The 22831-nt window shown below is 37.4% G+C and overlaps 1 protein-coding gene across 6 annotated transcripts; it reads left to right on the top strand.

Moving 5' to 3' along the window:
- Positions 1-6: 6 nt before the first annotated feature.
- Fam122b (family with sequence similarity 122B) lies at positions 7-21270 on the top strand. Of its 6 annotated transcripts, XM_010614285.3 has the most exons (11): positions 7-245; positions 3038-3116; positions 7418-7474; positions 7770-7813; positions 7895-7949; positions 8181-8282; positions 8471-8556; positions 9315-9379; positions 11723-11819; positions 18427-18564; positions 19335-21269. In XM_010614285.3, exons 1-11 carry the CDS (start codon positions 148-150, stop codon positions 19402-19404), a joined length of 891 nt encoding a protein of 296 aa, XP_010612587.1. In that variant the 5' UTR covers positions 7-147; the 3' UTR covers positions 19405-21269. The 6 variants fall into 6 exon arrangements, with proteins under 6 accessions (XP_010612587.1, XP_010612588.1, XP_033616179.1 ...); XM_010614286.3 differs by lacking the exon at positions 7418-7474 and having other exon boundaries at positions 19335-21270; XM_033760288.1 differs by lacking the exon at positions 18427-18564.
- The last annotated feature ends 1561 nt before the right edge of the window (positions 21271-22831 follow it).

Below are 22831 nucleotides of genomic sequence, written 5' to 3'. Positions count from 1 at the left end.
TTTTCTCCGCCCCCAAGCCTCCGCCCCTTAGCCCCCGCCCCCAGCTGCCAGTCCCCAGAAGCTCAGTCTTGCAGTGAGTCTTGGAAGCCCATAGCTAAGCACCAGGAGCTGAGTACTGCCCGCTGTGCCCTCCTGCAAGTCTCCGACATGGCTCAGGAGAAAATGGAGCTTGACTTTGAGCCTGACAGATCTCATGGGAGCACCCTGAGGAGGTCCAACAGCGCTCCTCTGATCCACGGGCTCAGGTGAGCAAGAGTGGGGAGGATGGAAGACAGGGTCCAAAGGCTTCTGGACCCTGTGGAGGCAGTCTTTTAGGTGTGCGTTTGGGCTCTCCAAACCGAGGGGTTGTAGAATTGTTTGCTTGACAGTGACTTGGGCCCTAAGGAGGAGCAAAAGTTTGACCTCAAACTCTGGTCCATATCGGGAAACACCCCCCCCACACACCTGGGGACCATGTTGTCCCAAGCTAAAGGGAACTGCAGAAAGCTTCTGGCTCTTCTGACAGGTTGCTTGCTCTAGCTAATTTGCACCAGGAAATGTCAGACGGAAGCCCCTGGAACTAGGCTTGCAACTTGACACTTGTCAGTAAGAGCTGCTATTTCTAATCTGAGTTTAGAACCTTGACATTAGCAGAGGTTTGTTTTAATACATCACAATTTATTTAATAACTTGTAATTGAATGGTTTGTTCATGTCACATTAACTGATTTGGATTTGCCCAGGTATTTTTAGATTCAAAAGCTGCCAGAATTGTATTTCAGTGAATAAAAAAGGATGGCTTGTAGCTTAGGTTAGTGGAAACAAGGTTTGAGACAACAATGGAAAGAATCGACCCTTTAATTTCAGTAGCAGAGTCTTGTGTTTTCCTGTGAAGAAGACACCAGAGAGTCTATTTAAAAGTAGAACCTTGGCAATAGTGAAAAAGTTAGGTCAGCTAACCTACTAAGCCATTACATTTCACTTTTATAAATACACAATTCATCTTAGGTAGAGAACCCAATTTGTGAGACCCTTCAAAAATGGCATTAGTCCATAAAATGAGACAGGAGTGCAATTAGCCAAAACTATATTAATGAAGCACAGTGAAGGCATTAAAAAAAGGTAATTTGTGTCTCTTGAACTGATTATAACATCTGTATTTTGGTGACAAAACAGGTTTACGTTTTTCATTAAATATAATTTTGGAACTGAGGAGTGATGGAGTGATTTTTTTTTCTGATGTTATTCTTGGCCCTGCATTTTTTAATATACATTAAGAATAAATTGCTTTCTCTAGCGCGCGTTCTCTCTCTCTCTCTCTCTCTCTCTCTCTCTCTCTCTCCCTCCACTATTTTGTCTTTCCAAATCTCTCTCCCTGCCTCCCTCTCTCCCTCTCCCCCCCTCCCCTGTCTTTTACAATCTGGTAAGCAAGCCGTTGCTAGGGACTTGGATGATCCCACTGACCTGCATTTAGGTAATTGTAAAAAAACTGCTGTTTTGTGAATCACAATCTAAGTAATTATTTGACAGGTACTATGATATGACAGAAGACGTATGAGCAGACCTAAACTGTATCCCAATTTTCACCAACTAGCTGTGCTTATGAATGAGTCATTTAACCTTTCTGAATCTGTTTTCTCATGTAAAAATTAGGGGAGCTGAAATATGCAATCTCAGTGGTCCCTTGGAGCCCAATCCAATTGCATTCTGAAAATCCTTCAACACTTTTGTTTTCAGTGTTGGGAATGAAACCCTAGGTCTTGTCCATGCTGGGTAAGCACTGAGCCACTGAACTTCTTGAACTGTTATAATCATGGACACAGCCTTTACTAGGCACTGTGGGGATTTTATATGAAGAGGAGTAAAGCCTCTCTGTACCAAGAGGTTTAAGACACATGCACACTGTTTTGCCCCCACCACCACCACACACACCTTTTTTTCTGTGCTGGGAAATACTTTTCTTCTTTTGGGGAGGGGGGCTTTTTTGAGACAAGGTCTCACTATATAGTTCAGGCCAACCTTGAACTCACTGTGTAGCCCAGGCTGGCCTCAAACTCACTGTGATTCTCCTGCCTCAGCCTCTGGAGAGCTGGGATTACAGGCATGTACCACCATGCTAGTCTGGGGAATTCTATTTCTTTACTAAAAGGAAAAGTAGGGGCTAGGACTAAAGCTCAGTAGTGGAACCCATTCTTAGCATATGAGAGATTTTGGGTTCTTCACCAGTTCTACAAAGCAATAAAAACAAGAAAGCAGAGATGTGAATGTAGTGTAGTGGTAGAGTGAGCTTGACATGTGTAAAGGTCTGGTTTTGATCCCCAGCACCATTAAAGTATTTTTTAGCTGGGCATAGGGATGAGAGTTTGAGCTCCCAGGGGTTCAAGAGCAACCTGGGCTATATGCTAAGACCCTCTCAAAAAAAATGCCTCAAGTGTTTCATTTCCCAGTGTGCTCTTCGGGTTTAAAGGAGGGAATGGTAGCCTTAGTTTTGTGGAGTGAGTACAGGTTTGTGCAATGCCTTTGTGGAGGGCATGGTGTTTGAGGTGGGTGTGGAAGGAAAAGAATTTGACAGATGATAGTAGTGAGGGCATTCCAGGCACAAGTGACAGTCTGGGCTGGGAAGACAAAAGCCTCAGGTAAGTTTATTCAGTTAGGCTGCTTTCAGAGATATGGCCCTTTTCCTGCTGGTCCTCAGAGACGTGCTGCTTGGCTTCTAGAAAAGGTGGAGGAAGGCATGCACAGAACATCATAATTGGATTCTATGAGGGAGACAGGACCTGGCTGGGCTGGGGGCGTGGCTTTGACCGAGCCAGCTGGATTGAACCAGTCTGAGGCTCCACCCCACCCCTGTTGGAACCGCCCCGCAACTGTAGAGATCAGTTCTCAGTTCTCAATTCTCCGCAAACCCACAGCGGCAGCAGTTCGAAGCGGAGGACAGAGCCTGCTGCTTTGTTGGAACAGAGAGCCATCGAAGATTTCATTGTTAAGTACAGAATTAACACTAATACGGCTGAACGATATGTCTTTAGAACACTAATTATTTTATTTTTACTTTACAGTGACCTTTCACAGGTTTTTCAACCTTACGCATTTAAAACTCGGAGGAACAGTACAACAATTATGAACACTCACAGTTTGGTAAGTAGCAAAGTGTTCAAAGTGATTTGGTTCAGAGAAAATACTTGGAAACGCAGTCTACTTGGAAATCACATGCTATACATGATTGTTTTAAAAATAAAAGATACTATCTGCCTTGTTTATTAGTTTTGCTGTGGCCATTCAGCTTTTGTTATAAAAGGAGACTGTAAAAAATTATTTTTCTTTGAAAAAATTATTTTCTCTCTCTAGGATTTGGTATTTTAATAAATTGTTCATTGTTATTTGTCACTTCTTTTATTATGCTTGGGAGGTAAATCAAGATTCTAACTTCTAACTATACCTACAGATAGTGGTTTTTACTTGTCCTAGAATGTAAGTAAGCATCATTTAAACAGTGGCAGAATGTTTGTTTCTGAAATTCATCTGTCAGACGACGATGATTTTCTAAACACTCTCTTCTCAGAAGAGTTGCTGATTGTGACTATTGTTGATAGCTAGAGAGAAATGTTGCAGATCACATTATTAGACGGTTGCTTTAGAAAAAATTAGGAGGCTTTTATATAGTGGCACTTCACACGCAGAGCTCTCTCATCCAGCAGCTACAGTGCTGTGGAAGACATCTGAGGTGTAAGCACACGGACCTCTAAATGGCTGGACTAGATTTCCGTAGTCTATGCACAGACGTTTATCAGTTTATTTATAGGAGTGCCTCTCTGACTTCTGAATCATCTACAAATTTGTGCATAATTGTAATAAGCTCCCAACCAAGTAGTATGTGAAAAACAGCAACTCAGATGAGGTACACTTCGCTTAAAGGTATGCTGATAGCTGCTAGCAAAGGAGGAGAGGGTAAAACTGTAAAAGGTTTAAAAAAATTAGTTTGCAGCTAAAAACTTATTGATAGTTCCTGAGCATGTCACTAATATAGGGCCATATAATAATGTTTTTTAAGGATTCACCTTTTCTTAAATTCCAGTAATATCTACACTTGAATGATATTTTACACGGTACAAAGTACTGTCACATGTTTCATTTTTATAACAACCTCTATGAAATGGTCAGGGCAACAAGTATTTTTCCCAATTAAAAACAGGGCCAGTTAAGACTCAGACAACATAAATTATTTGCTCCGAATCACACAGTAGTAAGTGGTAGAATAGAGATCTTCCAGTGCCATTCTGTTTGGTATAATGTTTGAGAAGGAACAATATATCACATTTTTAAAAGATTTCCAGCCGAAGTGACTAAAAATACTTAAAGGGGGAAATATTAGCTATTTAGAGATTTGCTTTCCTTCACCTCCTTCCTGGGGCATACTGGAAAATGTAACCACTTATTTTTGCTGGCTATATGAAAGATGTTTTTACATTTTATGCAACTGTGCTCCCTGATAAGAGTAGCATAGCAAAAAAAGAAAAAAAATGAATTTTCCGCTCTACACTTCAGTTACCTCTTTTGTAAACTGAAGATTCTTACCAACTCTGATCTAGGTTCATCTCGTCACTCCCTAACAAACACCTTTGACAGTGGCTGCCCACAAATACCTTATTTTCTGAAGGGGCTTTGGTGAGTCACTGCTCTTGGTTGATCCTATTTCTACCTTCACCCCCATCCTATTGTCTTTCTTTCTAGCTTTCTGGTCCTTTGAAAGGACCAGAGTTTAATCCTTCTATCTCCTTTGCCCCGGTTTCCACTCTTATGATAATAATGATGCTGCCTATATATGATGTCGCACTGCATTCTAAATCATGATGTTCTTATCTGTGTTTTATAATAACCTGCAAAGAGTCAAGTGTTTGCAAACAAAATGGAAAGGAGGGGAAGGTGAAAGAGACAGGCAGAAGTAGGATCTTCATGCTTTACCAGCTATTAGTGCAGGGACGCTGAAGTGATTGAAATTACGTTTCTTGGGAAAGGGGAAGGGGGTTGCCTTGATTAGTACTAGAGAAATCAAGAGGACTGATTCTTGAGGGCAAAGAAGGTGAATTCTTTTGGGGAAAGTGGGGTTTCAGGTACCACTGGTTCTGTGCTGTTCTCCAAAGCTATATTCTGAATCACTGTTTTTTGATTTTAGACCCTGCCAGTTTCCTGTCTCACCACATTTCACTTCCAGCCCATGACCCTTCTCACTTCGCAGAGAAGATAGACACTAGTTTTATATAAACACCAGCTTTCTTTTTCTTAAAATGCCTTTGCCTTCACACATGGCATTACTCCCTGATGGTTCACACGTCTCTGACTGTCCTGTCGCTTTGCTCGCTATTCTCTCCTCTGCCTGTAGCTCCCGTCTTCCTCTCTGGCACTTTTCCTCCCACCTTCTCCCGACTCAACCATCTAATACAAGGAAAACAAACTGTTTCTTTTTCATAGGTTTCTCCCTCCCTTTCCTTCCTTTCCACAAGCTTTATCAAAGCACAATCAACATTCAACTGCTTGTCTCCTAATTTATTGCCAATTTAATACCATTAAAAAGCTATCTCTGAAAATGTCACTCATGTCCACTTAATTGCTAATGTCAGAGGGTTCATTCCTTATTTGAAGCTCAGCTTTACTTAACACCATTAGCGATACTTCCTTGAAGCTCTTGGCTTTTTTTTTTTTTCAGCTGATACATTATTCTCATTTCTGGTTCTAGACACAGCTTTGCTGTTCTCTGTCCCTCTTTCTGGGTCACTTGTCTAGTTTAGTCTAAAATTGATAAGTTGTATATTATATAAGCACAACATCTAAATTTCTGACTTTCTCCACAGTCTAGTTTTGTAACCATCCTCACTTCGGCTTTCCTCATTTCACTGCCTTTTGGGTTTCTTTGGTTCTCTGACATGTGTGCCTGTATCCCTGTCAGTCTATTAGAAAGGTTCCTACCTTTCCTGCTTGTTTGGTAGCATAGTGTTTTTCATATGGCCTTGTTAATAGTTCACCAGTAAATGTTTACTACTTTCATAATGGAAAATAAACTTTAAAAGGAGTTTTCTAGTGAAGCTTTTGTCTTTTCAAAACCTAGGAGGAAAAAAAGTGTAAAAGAAAGGGATGGGTAGTGAAGAGATATTTTTTTGAAATAAAATCATGTTTCAATGGACAAATTCTAAAAACTTTACCTGAATTAGCTTTTGCCTAAAAAAATGTGCAAGCCAGGTGTGGGAGCACACACCTGTACTCCTGGTACTCTAGGAGGCTGACGCAAGAGGATTACAGGTTTGAGCCCAGCCTGAGGGGCTTAGCCAAAACCCGTCTCAAAGCAAAAACCATAAAAGGGGCTGGAGATGTAGCTCTGTGCAAAGGCCCTGGCTGGGTTCAATCCCCAACACCACTACCACCATTACTAAGTAAATAAACACATACTGCTTACTACATTGGTATTCATAAAGTTTTTTTTCTTGCTTTGTTTTTTTGAGATAGGGTCTCACTATATAGTTGAGACTGACCTGGAACTATCACTATGTAGCCCAGGCTGGTCTTGAACTCACAGCAATCCTCCTGCCTCCACCTCCTGAGTGCTGGGGTTGCAGGCGTGTACCACCACACCCGGCTGGTATTCATAAAGTTTTAATAGCATAGGACTTCTTAAATAGTATCTTATTTGGTTTTATAGTGCTAGAGCTTTGCAATACTTGTTTATATTATGACAGTTAAAACCCTTTAAGATCTGTTGATTATGAATTCATCCTATGTATTGTGTCAAGATTGTGATTTTTTTGAAGGATTAGAAATCTGTCCCCCAGTTTATTTCAGTTTTGTGTTGTTAAGAAAAGAATGATGTAAGGGAAAGCAACCATCACAACTTGCATTTGATTTTTCTTTAACTGGAAAGGTTTATTGTGATAGTATTAGTGATCAAACTTAGAGTTCGTTTAGATTATAGAAAGAAAATCTCCATATTTCAGTTTTTAAGTATTTTGGAGAATATAAGTCACAGACAAAATATTATATTGGGCTTGTTAGCCTGTCTTCTGTTGGGTGCATCGGTAATAAAATTCATAACACTAGTGTTTTTTCTTTCCCTTCTCCTCTAGTTCCTTATTTTAGATAAGTGGGGTAATGGATATCTCCAACGTCCAGAGTCTTTTCCCCCCCAAATTTACACAGCTCTGCATTCATTTGGGAAAAGTGCTAAAGCCAGTGCTGTCTAGCGACAGATGGTGCTTTGAGGTTGGACACCTGGTGTACTTCTTAAAGACTGAATGTACTGCCTCTGGTGCATTAATGTTCAGGGACTTAAAGCACTAAATTTCTAAGAAGAATATGAAAAAATTATCTAGGAAGAGGTCATACACCAGCACTGATAGCAGACTGCTGCTTTGTGATTCAGAAAATAGTAAATGTTTACTTTTTCTTTCCAGTTGCTGTCATCTTCAACTAATCGTATCCCTAGTAGCAGACTGCATCAAATCAAAAGGGTAAATTTTACTTACTAGCTCAGATCTGAAATTTTTGGATTTTATAGTTTTATTTTTGGTTTTGAAGATTTAAATATTAAAAAGCGTCACAATGCAACTCTGGTTAGTTGGATATAGATTAAAATTCTTGGAAGTGTGCAGATAAAATACAGATGTGGCATTGTTGACATTCTTAGAATGTTAGTTCTGCTCACCTGTGATTATGCCAAAAAAGATAGAGAAGTCTTTTAATTTTATTTGGAATAGCAAACCATGTGGTGAAAAATGATGTTAGCACATATGTTTGTCCTTATAGGAAGAAAGCCTGGATGTAATGAATAGAGAAACTGCACATGAAAGGTTAGTGCTTCATAAGACCAGGGCCTTCAACTCATATGTCTTGTTTGTAAACACTGATGCCCTTTCCTTTTGCCTATTTAGGGAAGTGCAAACAGTAATGCAAATAAGCCAATCATGGGATGAAAGCTTGAACCTGGTAAAGTTTTCCGGTGTTCACTTATTTTTTATTTTCTAGAAATCTTTATGTTGTTCACTATTTCATATGTTTCCTTCCTGTCTGCTTCCAAATTGATTCTTGGTTTTGATCTCTACTTTTCCAGAAGAATATTAAAATAGACACAATTCTGCTCATAAAATGTATGTATAGTGTACATAAGAGCTGCCATGTGCTGAATAATTATGACTAAGTGACACTTTATGTTTACAGAGTGATAATGATTTTGACAAGCCGGAGAAATTATATTCTCCTAAGAAAATTGACTTCACTCCGGTTTCCCCAGCACCTTCACCCACTAGAGGATTTGGAAAGGTAGGATCATTGATAATGTATTAACTGTCTTTTTATATATACTGAGAAGTTTACTGTCTAAAACATTTTTGTCCACAAATCACCTCACTTTTAAAGTATACAGTGACTTGAATAAAAATCTGTGTCAAAAGAATCCTTTGAAAACTGGAATACAAGAACTATTTTAATGTTAAATGTATTTTTTCTAGCAATGCTTTTCACCATCTTTGCAAATGTTTGTGAGTAGCAGTGGGTTGCCATCAAATCCTGTTTCTAATCCAAGACGATTTATAACGTAAGTAAACTTGAATTTGCAATGTGATTGAAGTGCCACTCATTACATTCATCACTCAAATCAGGTTTTTCTCAATATTTTATTATAGAAATTTTCAAACATGCAGCAAAACTGACAGGATTTCCCAGTGAACATCTGCAGTCTGCCAAAAAATGTATACATCAGGAAAAGAAAAACTTGATAAATACATTCATACTAAATTAACTGAGATATCATGAGATTAATACAAGTTACCTTTGGCCTCTACAGTTACAAGAAGTGCTCAGCTCAAAATGGTGGCCATTAGCTTGCAGGCATTTATTAGTACGGTGAACTGGTGAAGTGTGTATACATTTTTTGGCGGACTCTGTCTATGCCCACTGCCTATATTCTGCCATTAACATGTTACCAGATTCTCTTTTTTTGAAATTGCTGATTTATATTGAGGGGGGACACAGACATACATGCACACATACCACAGTATACCCTTTTTAAGGAAAAATCTTTAAGATCATAGGTATAGATCACTCGATATCCAACTTTTTAATAAGGTATCTTTTCCTTTAAACTGTTTAGTGTATTTTATCTTAAGATTTTTTTTTAATGGCTTAACATGCATGTTATTCTAAATTGCCGTGTGCTGGGTCAAATCATGCATCAGCATTCCAATTACACAAGCACTTCCTATTTATGCTTGGATGAGGATAAACTTTATTTATTTATCTGGTGGGCTGGGTATCTTGCATCTTCACCTCAGTCTGTTTGTTTATTCACTAAAGCCGAAGAAGTCAGAGTCCAGTGAAGTGCATTAGACCCAGTGTTCTTGGTCCTCTTAAAAGAAAAGGTATGTAGCAGCATGATGACTGGCGGACAATACTGTGTACTTGAAACCTGCTAAAATAGATTTTAAATGTTTTTATCACACATGGAAAAGGTAAGTGAGGAGATAAAGTGTTAACTAACTTGATTGTAATCATTTTTCAATACACGTATTGAAAATACAGATGTAGCAAATCATATGCCCCTTAAATTTTCACACTTGTGTCGATTTTACCTCAGTAAAGCTGGAGGAAAAAAAAAAGAAAAGATGCATCACACTTCTGGTATTAAACCTAGTGAAGCTTAAATTAAAAACTAGGATTTCTGTTTGAAATGAGCGCATATCATTGCTTTCCTCTTTTTCTAAAGAAATGTGAAGTATTCCCAACATATGCTTTACTATTCTAAGTTTTGTAAATTAGCTACCTGATAATGCCTATATTTTCTTATACCTTATATCTGGATCATATTTGTAGTAACCATATATATCCCAAAACCATTGCCTCTTGCTGATTTGAATGTAGAAAAGATGTGTAGTTGTTATATTGCAGAAATATATATAATATCATTGTAGCAAATATATCTGTAAGCATACTGTATGTTCAACTATAAGGTGAGATTTACACCAAATTACACCTAAACACATTACTCATACCTGTAGAGTTTTGGTATAACAGACTGCTTTCTTAGTTACCTTACTTTGAGCCAAAAAAGGACTAAAGTTTCAGTCATCAGTGCTGTTTCAGATACTTATAGAATGTACCAGATGGCATAAAAAAAGGCAAAAAAAAATTAACACTGTAATTATTCCTGAGGACTATATAATTGTAAGGACTATATGACTATGATTATAAAAATCAGATGTTAATTAAGAAAGAGTTTTACAGTGACTTTTAAAAAGCAATCATGTAAGTAGTTTCTTTCTACAGGCCATCTTCGGGGCCAATAAACAAATTAAATCTCCTAATATTAAGAGAATGGATATTTGTTGGCTTTGGTGAAATCTTTCCAGTGACAGGGTCATGCACAGACTCAAAAAGTACTATATTTTAGGCAACTTCAAATTAAAGGCAATGTGATCTAGAAAATAGATCCTAATATAGTAACGGGGTTTGTGTTTAGTGAATGTGTTTTATGTTATAAAGAGTCTTTTTCTTTAATCTTGCAAGGAGCTATTTACAATCTTAAGGATGTTCTTGGGGCAATTAAATACAAATAATGTTTGGAAATAAAGCTATTGTTATTGTTGTTAACTTAATATTTGTTTTCAGGAAATTAATGGAATTAGTATGGTTGTTTAGTTTCATAGCTATTCCAAAATATACCAGCAGATGGAGGAATTCTTCGTTTAAAAGGGCTGAAGTCTTTTTGCTAGTGAGGTGATGTTGAAACCTCACCATTTTTTTATTAAAGGATGGGAGAAAAGTAAATACCAATACAACTTTTTCTGACCTTCAGTAATTTTTAGAATAGCTCCAGATAAAAGACAGTATTACTAAATAATTAATCAGTAACATGAAGAAATGTTATATTTGTTCTTGTTTAATCTTTTTCTGTCATAAGAATCTTGTACAGTTCTAAAGTCATTTGTAATTTCTTCTTGGGGTATAGATAGATCCACAAATTAAAATGCCACTAACATTCTATTTTCAAGTGCAGTTAGAGTTTCAAAAAAAAAGGAGCGTGCATGTTTTAAATAATAGCATCACTGACGTAGAGGCTTCCTCTGTCTAACCTATGGTTGTTAGACCACTCTCACTAGCTAATAATGTTTATTACTATTCCTTTTAGCTCCAATTCTTATTAATATTATTAGCTCTGAGAAAATCTATAGGACTGAATTAGCCAGTTCAATACCAAACTGTTAATTGAATAGTAATTGCTTTCAATTGCAGGTATGCTTTCACACTTATATTTTTAATCTTCATTTTAAGTAACACAATTTTACTTATACACTGTTTACCAGACAACACATTTTTAACCCATTTGATGTCATCTCAGGAGATGATCAGATAGTAAAGTACATAAAGTAAGTAATCTTTGCTAACCATCTAGCATAAAATATTTGCTGTGAACTTTAGCTAATTGAGAATATTTTTACTGTTGATTGACTTTATTTTGCTTCTTCTGTTAAAGAGCATGTGTGTATAACATGGTGCATATACTAAATGAGGTTGTTTTAAGACCGCTGACTTTTGGTTGAGGTTATGTAGGAGTATTTTCTATGTTAAAACACATAGAAAAGTAGTTTTTTAAGTAATGGCTTCAAGAAATATTCAAAACTTTAGTTAAAACGAAGATCCCATTTCAGCACCAATCCTGCATTTGTAAAATTAGTTTATAGTAGTATCGTCTTTTTCTGATACAGGTGAGATGGAGACAGAAAGCCAGCCGAAGAGACTCTTTCAGGGCACCACCAACATGCTGTCTCCGAATCCAGTGAAACGGTCTGATCTCAGTTCATGGTAAAAAGTGAAATAAGATCAAAAGTATATCAGAGTATGACCCATTTGGAAAAGAGCATCATTAAAAGCATTGAGATAATTTAGAATGTATTCAGTTTTTTCACCGTGCTCCCATAGAGAGGCATTCTGGAGAAATGTGTACATATTTTTTAGTAACCAAGATCATTGAAAAGCCTTGTTTCCTTTGGAAGTGGGCATACATTTTTGGTACCTCCCTTTCATTTCCAGCTTCTGTTCAGTCCGTCTCCTGGGGAGATGGGGTGATGTAGTAGTGTGTCAGCAACTGGATGCTGTGAGCAACAGTTTCTGGGTTGCCAGGCTAATGGCTGCTCTGCTTGCAGTTTATATTATGTACTTTTGGCTTGGCTGAGAAGACCAGCATGGTACTCTCTAAATGGCACGATCTGTTGGATAAAATGTTTTTGAAAGTTCAGGGGAATTCTGTTACAGGGCTCACTAAGGTTGCATTTTATAGTAACATTTGCTGATTCTTATGGTCCCATCGCAGATCTTAGTCTTACCCGTCCTAGTTTAGGTCTCTAACTTAGGAGCCTTCAGCATTTTCTTTACACCTGAAGTTGAGCACTTAGATGCTGACATACATATGGGGGAAATCAGGGGGGTCAGTAGCGGTAACCAGGGACTGTTATAAGATCTTCCTGTATGCTGTAGTCAACTTGCAGGGTACCCATGTTCTAGACACAGTTGTGTGATGCAGTTCAGAATTTTTTTGTTCTGTAGTTTTTACAGCTGAGAGTCTTATTTAAAAAAAAACTCATTAGAGCACTCACTTTAAAAATAGGATATCCTCTTACTAGAATAAATAGCTAAGCTAAGCCACTTAGATGCTTCCTTCTTTCCAAATCACTTTGTTATCCATTTGTGTAAGATAACCCATATCTCCAGTTGACCAAGAAGTCACACATTATTCTTGTTTGTTAGCCTTACTGATCTGTATTGTTGTAGTCTTGGAATAGATCAACCCCACTGTCTCTTTTTTGCCCTCAGCTCTGTGCCCTTGGTAGCTAAGGGCTGATTTTGGTATAGTATTGCTTCTCGGCCTTTTGGCTAAGATCAAGTGTAATTTTGGTATAGTGCCTATCTAGGTATGTAGGTGATTGCAAAGAGCAGTGCCCATAGCATGTCAAGAGGACTAACACGTGAAACTCTATACTTACTGTGAACTGCATATCACTTTTATGGTAAAGTGGGTTTCAATAGAGGCACATGACTATAAATAGGTTTGTTTACTCAGTTACTAACCAGGTAACCAAGTTAAGTAAAAAATGATAGCCTTTTGCCAAGCTAAAAAATGCAGGGTGAGGGCCTAGACTGTAGCTCAGTGGTAGAAGCCCTGGTTTTAATCCTCAGCACAGCAAAACAAATGACTAAATAAAGTATGTTGTTTTTATTTGCTTTTTCCAGTACTAGGGATTGAACCCACTGAGCTCTGAGCTGCATCCCCATCCCATTTCATTTCATCTCATTTTATGACAATAAAATGACAGGGTCTCACTGAATGATCCAGGCTCACCTCAAACTTGAAAAGCTCCTGCCTCCTAAGTAGCTGGGATTATAGGCATGCGCCACTACACCTGGTTGAGATTTATTTTTGTATTGCTTTAGGCTGACTACTAGATGCCATAAAACAAGTTCACATAAATAAGTAAAAAAGGAAAGAGAAGGTACAGTACTTAGCAGTGGTCCTCACTCCTTGTCCAGACATTTCCTCTGAGCAATATAGCCTCAGCCATCTGTGGCACTGCCTGTTGTAAGACTTGTTTCTCTGAATGGCGGTTGCAAGAACTGGTAACATTGATATTAGTGATGAAGGAAACTTTGGCCTTAAACAAGGATGTTGCCTACCACAGGAGAGCTTTGCTTTATTCACAAGCACTCACAGAATGCCAACGTATGGCTCAAGTAATGTGATAAAGAAATGTATTCCTCAAAATTCAAAGAATCTAAGTATTGAAGATATTTAGGAACTAGTCAGATGTGACAGCCTGTGCTTGTAGTCCCAGATGCTCATGAGGTGGAGGCAGGAACATTGCTATAGCCATCAAGTTCAAGACTAGCTTGGGCAATATAGCAAAATTCCACCTCAAGAAAAGGTTAAGTAATTAAGCAAACTTTCAACTAATGCTTTCGGTCTCTTTGTAGCATCTGTGCTTCCGAGAGGTCTTTAAAGCTTATAATTGTGCTAAGACTTTTAGGACCCCTTATATACTAATGATACTGACATTTATGCCTGTAATGAAGAAATTTTGAATATGAATTTTTCTCTTTATGTAGAACCTGGATCCTGCTTTTGCAGAAAATTTCTTCTCTTATGTGCAATTTCACTGACCAGAATCAGACATCCATATATGGGGACAGAGATAGGAACCAGCTGCATTCTGGTTTCCATTACCACGAATGGCAGTCTACTTGATCAGGAAACAGTTTTATACTACCTTTTAGAGAGCAGATAAAGGATCAGATCATTAGCAGTTATCTCATCGTTTTAATCTTTATGGTTTGTTCCCTGTCCCACCCTGCACAGAAATGGAGTACATAGGTTTTACAGCCTCTAAATTTATGTACTAGGTAATAATATTCTTTAAAATCTGGCATCTTTGAAGTATAAATTAAATTTAAAATTTGAGGATAGACCTATTTGGAGTTTGTCCAGTGAAGCATACTTTTATAGTTTTTACTAAATAAAAATTCTGAAATCATTGCCAGCCAAATGTGGGGAACATTGCCAACCACAGTGCAGGAATTAGGTCATTCTGTATTTAGTTCTTGGGAACATCTAGAGTTGAAGGACACCTTTAAGAAGCACGCCTCTGTGGTACTGGGGTTCTTTTTGCACATCGGAAACTCTTATTCTGCTCCTCATTCTGTTGGGAGTAGGATTGTATGGACCTGCAGCATGCTGTATCAAATAAAGGGGTCTTCAGGACCCCTGGTTCTGCAGTGAATATTATTTAGTAATAATAATAATTTATTTTCCTACACTAAAGGAAAGATTGATCTGTGAATTTCCTTGCCCAGTACACCAGTGCATCAATGTTAACATGATGTTTTAATTTTACTTTTTTTTTAAAAACAGTGTCTCACTGTGTAGCTCAGGCTGGCCTTGAACTGATGGTGCTCTTCCTGCTTGTCTCCCAAGTGCTGGGATTACAGGCATGCACCCCCACACCCAGCATGGCTGTATATTTTTACATTTTGAATTGGATTCGTCTTAGTGGTTCAGGAATACTAAGTTTTTTTTTGTTTTGTTTTGTTTTTTTTCTTGGTACCAGGGAAGAACTCGGGCCCTTGCCTTTGCAAGGCAGGCAGTGAGTACTAACATTTTTAATGCCATATGTGTCATGGCTAAATCCCATCATCATAAATATATGACAGGTACACAAATAAGTTTTCATCATGATTTGTTTAATTAATAGGAACATATACATACATGATACTGTAGAGATGTCTATATGGGCAGCTTAAACATCTGTGTTAATACAATTAAACACCTGTCGACAAGATAACTGGTAATGGTCAGATTGAAATACGTGAGTTTAAAAACTTGGAGGTTATTTGGAATGATAATGCTGGGCCTTCCTAAGGCAAGAGAGTAGAGACAGAAGTCATACATACCAGTTCAGCTACTAACAGAGGGCATGAGGATGCCTGTGGCTAGTTTCTGGTACATCGCCAGCCTGCCATTAATCTGAGAGAACCCAGCTTATTGATCAGACGAGGTACACAGTGGCTCAGGCACATGGGTGACGGCATGAGTCACACTGGACATCCTAGTTTTGCCCTTAGAATATTTTAATGATTGGCTTATACTGTGCTTTCACCCTTTTAGTTTTTCTAGACAAGGGTACTTCTTGCCCAGTCATGGCATTTTCCATTCTTTGGTTCTGGTGTTGCTTCAACATGTCTGTTCATTGGCTGGAATGAATTAGTTCCCTTTTGATTCAGGTACTCCCATGTCCAATGTGCATTGTCTCAGTCCTTTGATTTTCTACAGTTGTCAGCCATTAGTGGAAGTAAAGCTCATTAGCATCTTCAACAGACCTTAAGCAAGAAAACGAAGAAGAGAGGAATTCAAATCAGAACAAGATTTTGTTGCTGTTAGAAGCTCTGTCATAAGATTTAATAGTAGTCAGTATGAAAATTACTTTGTATAGTCATCTCTGTGTAGAATAAAGAATTACATTTTACTTTATGTGGATAAAACTGGATGATTTGTGCCTGGGATTTAGCTCAGCGGTTCGGTGGCCTGCCTTGCAAGCGCAAGGACCCGAGTTCAATCACCGATACAAAAAACAACACAAAACAAAACAAACAAAACTGGATGATTTGTGATCTGTAGTTTCTGATTCCAAGCCGATATGTAGTCATGCCAGATTTATTAGAACAGAAGCTAGATTTTAGTTTAGTAAAATGTCTAGATAAAACTTTTACCAAGTCCTGCATCTAAATTGCAGTAGAGACTAAATGTAAGTATGCTATTTTTTTGTTAACAATAACTATTATATTGAGAGGAAATTCTGAAATAAATTGTTCAGGTGTTTTTAAGTAATTTTTGGTAATATCTTCTTTAGTTTATTTCTTTCAAGGTGGTCAACAGTGTTAGAAGAAAAATTTCACTGCACAATCCATATTTTATGTTTTTGAATGAACTCAAGATTCACCCAAGAAAGCAGATCTTAATCCAAATGGAATCTTTTAACCCAGGGCTCACCATAAGTCTGGTAGTTGGAATAAAGAATTCTTTATTTATATTCCGATTATCTGTACAGTGGCCAAATTTTAATCTAAGCCTGTTTCTTCCTGCCAACTAGCATAGAGTATGTCCTTCAGCTGCCCAGCCAATATGTGCTTTAAGAAAGTAAATTCGTTTTACTATTAGTTTAGGCAAAAAGCTGCAGGAGGAAAAATCACATATGTTCCAAAGGCAAATAGAGAAGTCTTTTGATTTTCCAGCGTCTTGGATTATCTGTGCAACTCTCTTTCAGTAGTTTGAATAATTCATATTTTAAACCTATTTTGCCACTTGCTTGAACAAATATTAGAGACAGCTAAATTTTCCAAACTTCTTACTTAAAAGTCATATTATTAATGATGCATTTGACAGCAATGAGCATAATGTAGTAGTGTGGAGTGTGCTATTTCCAATTTTATTTTTGCTTTTCCAACTCCTATTTGTAGTCTGTTTCCATCTAAAATTCAACAAGCAATAAAAATAAATGCCACTTGGGACCTGGGGGTATATAGCTAAGTAGTAGAATGCTTGTCTAGCATAATGAAGGCCCTAGGTTCAATCCTCACCATTGAAAAAAGAAAGGAAAGTGGCATTTATTTCTATTGCTTGTGGAAATTTTAGATGGAAACGTATTACAAATAGGAGTGGGAAAAGCAAAAATAAAAATGGAAATAGTATACTCAAACCCCCTTGTATCTTTCCTTTATTACTTTTATCATAAATTATAGTTATTAGCATGATTATTTAAATGTCTGTGTCCTCTACTGTTCTGTAAAATCAGTGAGAGCAGATACCATGTCTGTCTTTCTCACCATTGTCCCTCTAGTATCTAGCATACTTTCTGCACTAGTGAACAGTCAGTAAATATTAGGATAAATGAAGAAGTGAATTCAGGGCAAATAGAGCATCCTATTTATGTATTGGATCAGTGGGGATCAAAGCCAGAAAGGCAGCTTGATGCCAAATTGTGAAGGCTCTTGGTTCCATGCTGAAGTAGAAAGCCAAATTTAGAGGCGGGCAGCTTTGTCCCTGCAGTCAGCACCTAGGCTGAATTGGGGAAGTTCTCCCTAGAGTGTAGAGGCACTTGGTTTCCACAGCAGTTTGAGTGGAAGGATCTGAACAGAGGTCATTTACTGGGCTTAAAGTGACAGTGGGCATGAGGCTATTGGGACCATTCCTAGAGAGTGCATTTTAGAAGCTTACCTGGAGAATAAAGTGAGAGATCAAAGAAAAGGAATCTTAGAGATAGGGTACACTTTGTGGTTTAAAAGCAGTAAGAAAGGAAACAACATCAGGAATTCATAAAAAGAGAAGACTGTGAAAGATACATGACTAGAGGGAAAAATCAGAATAAAAAATGCATTTGATTTGAAGTGTGCGAGTGGTCAACTCTAGGGTGATTGAAAGACTTGATTTTAGAGTGGAGGAATTGGGAAGCAGTATGTTTGGTGGCAGCCTTCAACGAGTCCGAGAATGGGTGCCTCCGTAGATAACCATTCCTCTTACTTTCAAACCTGATGGTAAGAAGATGGATAAGGACAGAAGTCTCGTGAGCAGGTCAGGGAACCTCATCAAAACCATGGTACATCAGGAGGAATACTTATTGTGTGTTACACATCATTACATCTTGGGGTGGGAGGCAGATGATACAAGACTTTGTCCTTCAGTTTTTGGCATTTCATAATTTCATGGATATCTCCATATAATACATTACATAGTTCATTGCTATTGCTTTTGTGCTTTTTATTATTTAAGATGCTCTACCAGTGTGTGAGTCCTTGAAACTGTGTCATTGCGTGTTATGTTTACCCTGATAGATGCATTCGCTCATAATTCTTTTTGCTTTGTCCTCAGTCCGGATATTTTGGATGGCAGTAGTAGCAGCAGTGGCTTATCCTCAGACTCAGTGGCTACAGGCACCGCTCCCCCAGAATCTCCAGTAGCATGCTCCAATTCATGCTCTTCGTTCATCTTGGATGATCTCTCACACAAGTGACTTATCCATTTCTGATTGTTCTAACTGCTGTTTCCCATTGATAAAACATTCTGTGAGGAAAGCAGAGAACTTTGATCCCTAATGAGGATTAAAGTTTGACTGATTTCAGCCATTTTGATGGTGTTCTTTTTGGGCATCTCTTTCCTCCAGAATTCAATTTTGTGAGGTTACTAATGTCTGCTTTTGCTTATCTCATTTTGCATCTAGTGACTAAATCTCAAATACGTAATTTTTTATTACGTAGAGAATATTTTTTTGTCCTAATACCTCAGTGAGCACCTATTTTCAAATCTGTATGTTAAAGAGTCACTGATGAGTATTTTCTATAATTGTTCTTCCCCCCCTAGCAGTGATGCAACAGAGTTGATCAGAAATTCTCTTGCTTGAGAGATTTTTTTGTTCCCCATGTATGTATGACTACATACTTTCTAATCTCTTTATTTCGTAGTGATATATTGCCTTTAATTATATTAAATTTTTAATTTTCTGCATTGCCTTAAAGTACAATATTTTGTTTCCCTTTCATGTTTGAGCTGCTTCCTTGCCATTCCTCACAGAGGGGAAGAAACGTAGCTGCTTCCATCACTACCCTTACTGCTTTTTTGCTATTGTAGTGTACGAAATGATCATTGATTTAGTATTGAGAATATAATTGAACTTACAGGATTAATCATTGCAGTTCCTTAGGACTTTAATACCACAGATGATATTTTTCTCCCCAGACCTTTGCCCTAAGGAATATATAAAATATTGTTGATATTTCTAGGTGGTGTTATCAAGGAGAAGAAATTCCTGCCTTGACCAGATGTGTGGAGCATCTACAAATGAATGAATAATGTTCTTTACACAAAACCACTGTGTACAAAAGCAGGCGTCTACGGAGCTGTCAGTGTTTCTGGTGGTATCATGGGGCCTTAGGTGCCTTGGTATATTGTCATGCTTGAAGGGATTTATATCGTAAGGTTGCATGGAAAAGGAGGCTTTATGTGTGTGATTGCCACATACTGTTTTGGTTGCTGCTTTTTTTTTCTGATTCCTTTTTGTCATTGGATTTGTTTGTTTTATTGTGTGGTGATTGGTGTTCTGGTTATTGTGTTGCTGTCAGAGTGGTAATCCAGTTCTTATTCATGCTGTGTTACAATTTGGCAGTTTATTATCTACAAGGAAGCTTTTAGGAGTTGAAAAGTCAGTGTTAGTGTGCATTCTGCTCTAAACAAGCTGTTTAAGCCGTAAACAGCATATATGCTAGTAAGTGTGAGATACCAAATGTTATTTAATTTTTCCAAGAAGAATCTCCAGAATGAATCCTTTAAGAAATCTTGAGTATAATCTAATGTTACGTGCTGTACTATTTATTTGACTATATAAATGTCTGTTCTCATAAGTTTCTTTCAATATTTGGATATTGTGGAGGAATATCTGTATTTAATGTGCACATTTACACACTAAGATCATAATAATCCAGTTTTAAGTGAACATAAGGAACAAAAACTACTGCACTTGTGTCTTTTGAAGGCAAAGATCCTTCAACTTTAAAGAAAAACCATGTGCTTTGAAGGCACTTAGAGAGACTAGTTCTAGTGAATGGTTTGAAGGGAAACCCCTTCTCTTTCAACTATTAGAGTACATCACTTGGCTTGCAGTACAGTAGTTCTGTCATGGAACCAGACATGTTCTTTGTTTTAAATTGTAATGGGCACCATAACAGCCCTCGCTAACTTTAGTTCTCGGGTTGCTTTTGCCTGTTCAAAGTGCATAATTGGTCAAGTTTAATATAAATGTATCTGTTATGAAACTTGCCCGCTCGTGTGCTATTTTAAAGAAAAAATGTAGTGTATCTATTCTATTTGTAAAAGGACCGTGCTAAGGTGTTTTTGTCCCTGTAATAATAGATGGTTTTGTCTTTCAGGAGATTTGTCTACGTTCACTCTACTATCTTATTTGCCTTAAAGGGACACTTGTAGATTCCAATTTAGGACTATTAACAGATAACCTTTGAAATGTGATTTTCTTTCAATTTATTTTTCAAGTTCAGTGGTGGGGTAGAACTTGGGTGAGAAATTAATTTCAGTGATCTTACATACCAGGAGGCAGGATAATTCACTTTGTTTAAAACGAGGTTCATTTTTGTTTTTTATTGTTCAAATGGACTAGTAGCTGGACGTGGTGTTATACACCTACAATCCCAGATACTCAGGAGGCTAAGGCAGGAGGATCACAACAAGTTCAAGACTAGTTGGGCAACTTAGCAAGTCAGTGTCCCAAGGGGCTGGGGGAGTAGCAGTGTGATAAAGCACTTGCCTATCTTGTGGGAGGCCCTGGTTCAGTCTCCAGTACCAAAATAAATGAATATATAAGTAAATGGACTAGAAAGTTAAGTTTGTGCAAAGATTGTCCTGAAGTAAGAGATATGCTAGCCCACAGATGAGCTTTGTTGACAGTACCCCTTTATTTTTATATAAAGTCTTAATATTTAAAAAGTGGTTATTGTTATAAAGTAAAATTCTCTTTTCTTATTCTAATATCATATTTCGTGTTTCTATTTGAAAACAGATATGAGAAATAATACCTTAGGGAAATACTACAGATAGTGTTTTGGCTTGATATGTAATCACTATGTTTCATAATAGCTTTTGGAATAACAAAGTTTTGTGAAATGCTGGCTTTGTGTATATCTTAGAATGCAAAGTTAATAAAGTGTATACGTGCATAAAATACAATATTTTAAAGTCTATCTCTTTAATTCTTTTTATCTAATTCTTATTGGTTATCATTTTCTGCCTCCAAAGTTCATTCTCTCTAAGGGCAGGTCAAGTGTTACATAAAAGGATATCAGGAGCACAAAATAACTAATGCGATGAAGTCTGAGCTATTTCCCCAAAGAGAAATCGCTCCACATAATCTGTCAATTTTCGACAGTACTTTGAAGAATCTGACAATTTAGAAGATTTTTGCTAGGGTCACAAATATTTTCAATTTGATTTATTATATTTTTGCATATTTATAAGCCTCTATAAATTATTTTTAGAACAAGGTGTGGGTGTGGTTAAACATGCAAAAATAAAGCTTTTTATATATGCCTCAGGTTATAAATGCTCCGTTTTATTTTTAGCTTTTTTTAAAGGACAACTTTATGTTAATTTTATATTTAAAAAATCATTGTAAAAGTAGCGTAAAGAACTTTCAGTATCCTTCACCCACGTTTCCTAATTGTTATCATTTAGCCACATTTGCTTCATTCTTTTTGTGTGTGTGTGTACCATCTGAGAGTAAGTTTTGAGCCATGTTGTAATAAGTTGCAGACGCAATACTCCACTACCCTTAAATGCTTCAATATCAATTTTTTTCTCTCACTGAGTTTATTGGTACATTTTAGGTATACAGTACAGTTACATTCATCATTGGGATCCTGTACCTTTACATGACAGGTCTTGGTTCTCATTTTTTCCCCTTACCCCTGCTCTCCCTTCATCCCCTCCTCCCCTCCCCATTTACAAACACTTCATTTCCATTTTTTTATTTTCTCATATTTTTCCCCATATTACCTTCCCCCTACCCTTCCTGCTTTCCCTACACCTTTAGCCCTTTTCTTCCTATTTCATGTTGTCAATTATATCATTAGGATCTTATGTACTATTACGGTTTATTCACACCAGAGAAATTACTCGGTATTTACACGTGTGACTTATTTATTTCACTTAGGAGTATATCCTCAATATGTATCCATTTTCCAATGAATGAATCTAATTTCTCATTCTTTATGGCTGAGTAGTATTCCACTTTATAGAAAAACCACATCTTCTTTATCCAGTCTCCATCTGATGGGCAAATGGGCTGTTTCCAAGTAATATCAATTTCTTAAAAGACAAGAACATTCTCATTAACTACAGCTATCAAAATCAAGAAATTAATGTTGATATAAAAGTACTATCAAATCTACAGACCCATTCCAATTTGACTATGATCCAGGTACTGCTTATATTAGCAAACAAAACATTTTTTGTTCAGGAGTTAGCCCAGGTTCTGTGTAATTATGTGTTTAGTCTCCCCCAATCTGGAATTCCCTGTCTTTACTTTTGTGATCCTCACACTTCTGAAAAGTACCAGTCAGTTATAACACGTTCCTGAATTGGAGTTTTGTTTCCTCATGAGGAAATTGAGGTTATGCATTTGGGACAGATACACAGAAGTGATGCTGTGTTCTCAATTTATCATTTCATGGTACACATGATGTTTCTTTATCCCAGAAAGTGCTGGTTACTT

This window comes from Fukomys damarensis, unplaced genomic scaffold (genome assembly GCF_012274545.1).
Source record: "Fukomys damarensis isolate Sample0158 unplaced genomic scaffold, DMR_v1.0_HiC HiC_scaffold_39, whole genome shotgun sequence".
NCBI lineage: Eukaryota > Metazoa > Chordata > Mammalia > Rodentia > Bathyergidae > Fukomys > Fukomys damarensis.
The sequence above is the reverse complement of the archived record's forward strand: the minus strand, read 5'-3'. Positions and strand labels throughout refer to the sequence as shown.

Excerpts from the sequence above, each read along its gene's own strand:
- Fam122b (XM_010614285.3), top strand. The coding sequence starts at position 148 with ATGGCTCAGGAGAAAATGGAGCTTGACTTTGAGCCTGACAGATCTCAT. Across the intron at positions 3,117-7,417 it reads TTATGAACACTCACAGTTTG|TTGCTGTCATCTTCAACTAA; the intron begins GTAAGTAGCAAA and ends TTTTCTTTCCAG. Across the intron at positions 8,557-9,314 it reads AATCCAAGACGATTTATAAC|CCGAAGAAGTCAGAGTCCAG; the intron begins GTAAGTAAACTT and ends TATTCACTAAAG.